This window comes from Limulus polyphemus, unplaced genomic scaffold (assembly GCF_000517525.1).
Source record: "Limulus polyphemus unplaced genomic scaffold, Limulus_polyphemus-2.1.2 Scaffold1591, whole genome shotgun sequence".
Classification (NCBI taxonomy): domain Eukaryota; kingdom Metazoa; phylum Arthropoda; class Merostomata; order Xiphosura; family Limulidae; genus Limulus; species Limulus polyphemus.
This window is the reverse complement of record NW_013667201.1, coordinates 166,375-175,419: the sequence shown is the minus strand read 5'-3', so window position 1 is coordinate 175,419 and position 9,045 is coordinate 166,375. Positions and strand designations below refer to the sequence as shown.

At 41.3% G+C, this 9,045-nt stretch overlaps 1 protein-coding gene across 2 annotated transcripts in view; it reads right to left on the bottom strand.

Annotated features, from left to right (window-relative positions):
- Positions 1–9,045, bottom strand: part of LOC106464223 (synaptotagmin-14-like) — a 52,128-nt gene that overhangs the window by 5,468 nt on the left and 37,615 nt on the right. For both annotated transcript variants that reach the window (XM_022391931.1, XM_022391932.1), the window contains exon 9: positions 7,883–7,998. In XM_022391931.1, coding sequence (XP_022247639.1) covers positions 7,883–7,998 — 116 coding nt within the window. The remainder of the gene's footprint in view (positions 1–7,882; positions 7,999–9,045) is intronic.

Sequence of the window (9,045 nt, the reverse complement as noted above, 5' to 3'; positions counted from 1 at the left end):
ATTGACAAGCTAGAATATAAAATAAGAACCTCCTATATTTTCTATTTGTTGAGATATCGCTAGAGTTAGAGTTACTGACTCAAACACAGTAAGTCACACCCACCTATTTCCATTTTTGGAAATGCTTAAATACAGCTACTTCTGTCTATGATGGGTGAATAACCAATCGAAAGCTCAGAATGTCCCTCCAGTGGCTTTTTCAAATATACAGATAAGGATTTTTTTTTTTCTATACAAGATTCAAAACAGTAAGGTAGTACATTAGTGAGCTTGAAATTTCATATTTTTTAGACCCAAATACAGCTTAGTTACTAAGCTTGATAAGTTATAGTGGAATTCTGTGGTATTGATATAGTAATTCATGATTTTTGGTTACTTCCAAATGTACATATAAAACCTGTGCGAAATTTTATAAGGCTTAGCAACCTATGGCAAGCAGCAAATGAGTACAAAGTTCGTAATTAGAAGAGATAATTGTTTGCTATATTTCTTTATTTACATTTCTATGTTTTAAAAAAATAAGTTTAACAATTTATTTGTAAATATTATAACTGAAATGTAAGTGTATTTGACAGAATACTAGTCTACTAAAACACAGCCAAAACATGTCACTTTGTAAAAGCCAGTTTTATATTCTCGAATATGGTAACATGAGTTTGCTGCATCATTTCAACTTCTGTAATGTTAGCCAGGCACAACTGAAAAGTTAAATATAATAAAAATAATAAATATATATATATAAATGTATAATATGTTATGAGATTTAAGCTATTAAGACTAAACATTTGTGTTTTTGTGTCATAATTTGTAGTCATTTTAGAAGGAAAAAACAATTTATATTTATTTCGTAATATTTTATGGTGGTTACCAGATCGGTCAAATTGACCAACCCCGCATAGAGTTAGGGTAGAGAAAATAACAGATAAAAGTTATAATTTTCCTATACTGAAAATGTGTTTCCAATAGATACTTCCCCCTGCTTGCAAGATTAGCTATTCCTGTCCAGTGCTGCCATCTATATGCAATTCTTTTCTTTACACATGCCACAAGCCTTCTGCTCCCCCCCTATTGAAATTGAATGATTCCAACATGTCTCTCATTTAAATCATCATGCCTTACCTCTCCACCAATAGGAGCGTAATATACTCACGTCACACATGTGACCACCTCTATATGCCTATACCAAACTATCACTTCGAGGTTTGGCAGAAGATGTACGTGCCAGAGGAAATTGGGAAGGGTGAGAAGAGGGAAGTACCTATTGGAAATACATTTTCAGGGTTGGAAAATTATAACTTCCAATACGGTACTTCCCTCAACTCACAAGATTAGCTAGAATTCCACATTGATTAGGTGGCAGGACTAGTGCAAAGGAATGACAGAATTACCCTCCAAACACATCTGAAGGATACCCCTGGAAATAAATGAGTCAGATCCAAAGATCTGATGTAGTAGATAAAGGTGAAAAAAGAGAGGAGCACATCCAAGTGGGAGAGAACTATGGCAGGAAAGTGATCCTTTCATGTAAATATATATGTAACTCAATCCAACAAAGTATAAAAATGGGTAAAACAATGGACTTGCCCCTAGGTGTAGAGTGGCTAGGGCATGATCGACCATACTCAGTAAGTCAACTACATCCAAAACCCATGCTGCTGGGAACCGACATCCACGTGGGGGTAGGATGAGGATCATATCATCTTCACCTCAAGTTCAAGAGACCAGGGCTAATCTAGAACCACTCTGACTCCTGAGCATGACATGTGTTAACTTTGATCTATCGATCCAGGGACCCAACATCAGGTATCGAAAGGATGTCTATATAATATAAATCAACTCCCCCAACAGCAAAATTGACCGGAACTATCCAAAAAGCAATAACATCCGCAGAACAAGATACAACAAGGGATAACAAAAAGGACAGAACTGGAACAATCTTCTTTACCTCCACTGTGACCCACAACACAGAAGGAGTATGATCAAGTGAGGAATATATATAACCAGAAACATGTGTGAGGACTTATGTTGATTGGTTCTACTTTAAATCCAAAACCCAGCATCAGGGTACTGACATCCATGCAGGGGTAGGATAAGGGCTTCAAATCAAAGGGGTGAACTGCAATTTGATGTCTTACTCCTTTGTGAGCATATATTGCATATTGGAGGATAGCATTCCTTCTACATCCGCAGAACACCACTGCCCTAATCTGCACTGAATGGTTATAGCCATCTTTGTGTGTAACCCATTCACAAGGGTGTCTCTACAGCCAACCACCCCAGCAGCTTGGAACTGGAAAGTGGTAAGAACTCCCATACTCAACCAGAAGAAAAGGGAGTGAGAATGGGTGGAGAGTCTGGAGGAACGTCATCACGTGAGACAGTGCAATGGGTGACCATGAAACCCTATTTTGAAAAGCAGACCATATCAGTTTATTCAATACAAGGCATGACATGGATGGGCAGCTATCCCCTTCTGCTTTACCCATGCAATCCATGGGTGGTACGGCCTGGAATGGGAAAGTTTATGAAGCAATTACATCACAAGTTTATTTACCTACAAGCCATCATGTGGAACACTCCATCTCAATAGTGAGCATTGCAAAGCCATGGAAGATAAAGCACGAGTCAACATGGCTGTACAGTGCAAATTTCAAGTTGAAGAATACCTGGTCAGGCACCACTCAACACATAGCAGGATCCATATAATGAGTAAATGAAGTAAGGGCCCCTGAAAGGAAAAGAAAAGGATGAATATAAATTCACCCAGTTAAAGTAGCACTGAAGCCTTAAGAATGGCCATAGGTGGAAAATGAAAACCTGACAAAGAAGAAACAGTGATATGGTGTAAAAAATGGGAGACGAATGTATTAGGTGTAGGCCACATGCCTGACTGCAGGATTTCTTCCAATGTCTGATGAAGACAAGAATCGAGAGAAAAGGTGAGGTGTCAAATCTGATGAGAAGACACCTGGAACAAATTCTGGGAGGAAGAAGAAGGAATAAGCCAATCAAATCAAAAGTCGAGTTCAATAGCTGAGGGTAGAAGGGGAAGATCCCAAATAGAGCAAGACTGCCAAGGGATAAAGAATCGGGAATGGGTACCATGGAAGGAAGCTGTGTGGGCAATATAACAACAAAGAGTAAGGACCAGACATATAAGTCTATCAGTATCAAGACAGGGTAGAGATGAGAAATAGGTGAAAAGGAGGAGTTACCCTCCCTAGCTGCTGAGGTTTTTGGGAAGGAAGGAAGGATCTGGATAAAGGAGAAGAGAGATAACGTGGTAAAGCATACATGAAATATCAATTGACAAACAAATCAGACCTTCGACGTCCACAGGCTAAGAGAAGAAAATACATTTTAAGGGAAACATGGAACATGAGGAAAGTGGTTCAAATGGAGGTAAAGTGAGGGAATGGAGGACCACATTAATATCCCAGTCTGGAAAGTAGGCCATCTGAGGGGATTGACAAATCCGGAAGGAACACATTAACATCGTAAGAGAGGGAAAGCAAAAACTCAACAGCATCGGGAAAAAGGAAAGGTATGGGATAAGGCAGTCTGATAACTCGAGAGCAAGAAGACCAAAGGCCCTCCCCAATTGGAAAGCCATGTGAGAAACTCTAACAATCAAGCCATAGTAGTTCAGTCAGCGGGGAATCTCCAAGTTGCAGACCAATTATGGAACACTTTCCACTTGCATTGATACACCTCTGTTGAAGAAGGACATATATAAAGAGCTAAAAAAGCTACTCGATGGGAGACACCTGGTCTCTTTGCCAAGGCTCAGATAAAAACCAGGTGTGAAGGGCTAGATGTAGAACTGGTGACCGAGGTTTACGAAGATAAGAGGGAGACAAAGGAAGAGGTACTGGAGGGAAAAGTTGCAGTTGTTTTATTCGTGGAAACCATGGTTCAGCTTGCCAATAATGATTGATCAGAAGAACTCAACACTGAGTGGTATGGATGAGACAGATCACCCGATGAAGTAATTGGGTGATAGGAGGATAAACATAAAAGAACTTGTGGGACCAATCCTGGCTGAAGGCAACGACATCCTGAGCCTGAGGTATCAGGGACCAAAAGAGAGGTAACTTGTGATTGCGGTAAGTGGCAAATGCATCTATGTAGGGAAAAACCCACCAACTGCAAAGCCACTGGAAAATGAGGGGGATCTAAAAGACTACTCTATTGGATATATTGGGTCAGGGCAGGAAAGACAATCCGCTACAAGATTGAAAGCACCTGGAACATGACACTCATTGAGGTGAATGTGGTGCACGTGGGCCCAATACAGTAGATCCAATGGTCGAAAACATATCTCTTGACTGGGTGCCCCCTTGGTGATTGATATGTGCTTCCGCCATAGAATTCTTGGAATGAATCACCACCAGACAATGTCTGGTGAGAGGAAGGAAGTGATTCAGATCCCAATAGACCATGAGAAGCTTGAGGATGTTGATAAGCAAAGACCTTTCATCTACAGACCAACAACTTAAAGCCCCCTAGTGATTGACCCATGCACACCAGCCCTGAAGAGATGCATCTGTAAAAAAATGCAAATCTGAACGAAGGTATGCCCACTGACATATGGGCCTTGTTCAACCACCAATTCAGATTGTCTACCAGGGTAGGAAGAAGGGTAATGGGAGCTGACAAGGGATCCTGAGCAAGGTTCCATTGATCATGAAGAGCCCAATGAAGGGATCGCATATGCTCAAAACCGAGATGGATCAGTGATGTCATTGAAGACCACATTCCCAAAAAGCGATAGAACCTTGCAAGCAGAATAACAGTTCCATGGAATAATGTCGTAGAGGAGAAGGTTAGGTCTGACTGAGATGAATGTCAAAAAAGACACCCAAGTGGACGAGATATTGGGTAGGTCGGAGGAAGGACTTCTCCAATTTTATTAACCAGCCTACCTGAGCATCCACTAATAGGAGCTGACAAGTATGGCTGGCTGACTCCAGTTCATAATGAGCCAGAAGAAGCCACTCATCCTAATAATGGTGGAATTGCAACCCCAGAGCATGACGATGCCAAGCAAAAGCTCTGACCACCTGACAGAAAACATAAGGGGTGGAAGCAAGCTCGAAAGGGTAGGGTGCAAAATTGATAAACCATCCCACAATGGATGAATCGAAAATATGGAAGAGATCCATGGTGATATAGGGATGTGGAGATAAGCATTGGCAATGTCCATCTTGGTCATCCATAAGCCCGGAGAAGGTGCCCACCATAGGGTGAGAAATGGCACCATGGTAAAATGGGGCACTTGAATGAAGCAGAACAAATCGATGACAGGCCTCCAGTCCCCAGTTTTCTTGGAAACAACAAAGATCCTGGAATAGAAACCTGGTGAAGGATGTAGAACAGGTTCAATGGCCTGCTGAGATAGTAGTTCCTGAACTACCATCCAACAGATGCTGGCTGGTCATGAGATCTCGAGGTGGAGGGAAGGAAATGGGTATAGGAGATACGGGAGGTGGGAAAAAAAACAGGATTACAAATCCTTCCAATAAAACTTGAAGAACCCAATGATCTTTGATAAAAGGATGCCAATAATGAAGAAAATCGGCAATCCAAGCTCCCACCAGATCAGAACCCACTGGGTAGTCACCAATACTGTTGGCGATGTGATGAGCATCCTTGAAGAAAATGACAAGACGAGGCATTCCAAGAAGAAGGGACAAGTAAGGGTTGGGAAGGGGGGATGGGAAATGGTAACAGGTGCCATATTGAGCTCTGACTGAGATAAACGGGCAACAAGGTTGGAAAAGGTAGACTGTTGTTGTACTGATGCAACTCATGATTCCAAAGACACAGGGATCATGTCAAAGATGTATTGCCACAGAAATGGGGCCATATGTAGATTCCGAAGATAAGATGATAGTAAACAGATGGAAGTTAAGGTCACATCATGACCTAGAAGGTCCCAACAACAGAGAAACCATTTATGTAAAGCCAGAGCCGAAGACGACAAACGAACCAATGTGGAGGAAAGAAGGGAGAGGATGTCCCCCAGAAAACCCCTCAGGATTTCAGTGGAGAGCCTCAGAGAGGAGATGGGTGATATAGAGATACCACAAAGAGTTGTGAGGGTGAGACAAAGGTGGGAAAATTGGGTATGGGCCAGAGTTACAGGAGATTCGGGGCCACCACCCAAATAGACAAAATTGAACCTAACAATTGCAGGTCCAGAAAAGAACAGTCTGCATGATGATATGCAAGAGCAAACTGATCTGAAGCCTGTGGGGGAGAGGCATGCTAATCCCATCAGTTATGAGGCAAATTGGTCAGCATGTACCCGATTATCTGGGGAGAGGAAAAAAAACAAACAGGGATGGGAAGATTGGTCATGTAGTAAGGAAGGATGCAATTCATAGGAAATAGGGGAAAGGAATAAAATGTCACACACTTGAGAAACGAAATCCAAAAGGACCATATTGGGCCTAACTGACTCCTCAGGCAAGGCAGGGGAAGGCATGACAAAATCAGGAGGTGGAAATAGACGATTCAAGTCCTTGTATGCCTGAACAAGCTCAACTTGTTCAGGAGGAAGTGGGGCGAGGTCCGGAGACAGAGGTTGACCCATGTAATGTTCAATCTCCCGGCAAATAAACACAGATAATCCCCCACCAGGCCACCCGCACCCAAGGCCTGAGACATAGCACTAGTTGCAGGTGTGACACCCGATGTGGTGACATGACCTTCGGAGTTCACAATGAGGAAGAGTCAATCAATAATCAAAAGTATAAACAACGATACTGTAATAAGGTGGATTAAAGTGAAGTTAAGAAACAGTTTTAATAGAAACTAGTGAAAATAATTGAAGACCACTTCGTGAGTATACTAAAGATGAACATGAAACTTTAAACAAACAAAAAGGAACATGTCCATGCACAAGCGCTGCCAAAAGAGAAGTGATAGTTCAGTAGAAGCGTATAGAGGAAGTCACATGCATCACATGAGTATGTCACATTCCTATTGGTGGAGAAGTGACACATGATAATTTACATGAGAGACATGTTGGAATCATTTGATTCCAATAGGGGGGAGCAGAAGGCTAGTGGCATACGCAAAAGAAAAAAATGCATATAGAGGGCAGCACTGGATGAGAATAGCTAATTTTGTGAGTGAATGGAAGTATCGTATTGAAATATAGTTTAATGAAAAAAAAAACATTTGAAATGTATTTAGGAGGTTATAAAGATTACACAACTGATATTTGAAACTTTTGGTACGAAGAATAATTTTTTAAATCATAACATGGAAATCATTTTGCACTCGGACTGGTAATAAAACAGACTCGATATATTCACAAACAAATATTTAGGAAAAATACTTCATTAAAAATTCTGATTTTCTGTGTACAAAAGACTTGTAATGTTTACTAAAAGTCTACCAAATTTTGTAAATATACACATACTGCATTAAAAGTTATAGTATAAATACTTAACATGTGCAAATGTGTATATGAACTTGTGTATTTTATACCGAGCACATCACGAAAGGGTTAAATACTACTAAAAATGCCACATTATGTCGAAGGTAAGAATACGACACTTAATTCTAAATTAAAAATATAAAAGTAGCTAACTGAAACCTAAGGGCTACATGTACAATTCCTGCACTTTAGCACTTAGAATAATATCCTGAAGGCTGATCAAAACTAGTTACAGCCTATTTCCCAGTCTGAAGTAGAGAAAAAAAAAACAGTAGTGTGTTTTTTAAGAAATGAAATAAAATTCAAGTTTTACACAAAATAAAACTAGTTGATTTCTATATGCTTGAAAACATTAAAATTTATAGTTTAAATTTATTTCCAGTTTGGAATCATAAACTAACGAAAAAAATGTATAGCTCATTTTTAACTCACCTGAAACACAAAGGTTTCTTTGAACAGTGGGTTTGGTTGACCTCGTCGTATCGATGTTTTGCTTCTTGAAATCTCCTGACCATTTGATGAAACAAGGGACAACTTGACATAGGTATCTGTGTTATAGATACAGAGCTTAGATGTGTCTTCCTTAACACATGAATAATACACATAAAATTTCAAAAATACCATATACGAAGACTGTGAGAAAAGTATCCGACCTTATTTATTTTTCGATAACCTGATGGATTTGAATCAAGCGCGCTTGCATGAGCCGACCTTGAACCTTCGTGCGCATGTGTGAATTTTTTCCCGCTTGTTGATTGCGTCAGTTGTTGGCAAGCAGCCATTGAGTGAGGTAGTGTGCAGTGCTCTCGTCGGTTTTTCATTGCAAGGAAAATGACGGAATGACTGGAGCAGCGCTACTGCATCAAATTTTGCCCAGAAACTGGGCGACAGCAAGGTGGAAACCATTCGGAAGATTCAGACGGCTTTCGGTGACGATGCTATGGGCATCACACAGATTAAGGAGTGGTACAACCGGTTTAAAGACGGCCGCACAACGGTGGAGAGCGAGCCACGCTCGGTCGGCCATCAACATCCCGAAATGACCAGGTCATTGCCAAAGTGAACGCTATGGTGATGCGGGACCGTCGTGTGACTATCCGAGAAATTGTGGAAGAGGTGGGCATCAGCACTTTTTCAGCAAATTCCATTATGACCGAAGAATTAGCTATGAAGAGAGTGGCGGCGAAATTCGTGCCGAAGCTGCTTACGGCGGAGCAAAAGGAACTTCGTGTTGAAGTCTCACAGGACATGCTGGACTCCACAAACAGTGACCCCGACTTCATGAACACCATAATCACTGGTGACGAGTCTTGGGTGTACGGGTACGACCCGGAAACTAAATCCCAGTCGTCACGTTGGAAGCATTCCACGTCACCAAGACCAAAGAAGGCCCACCAAGTGCGCAGCAACGTCAAAGTGATGCTGACTGTTTCTTTGACTCCCACGGTGTGGTACACCATGAGTACGCACCACAGGGTCAAACAATCACCAAAGAGTACTAAAGGGATGTCCCCATCGCCTACGTAATGCTGTGCGGCACAAGAGACCGGAGTTGTGGTCAACAGGAAATTGGCACCTCCATCACGACAATGCTC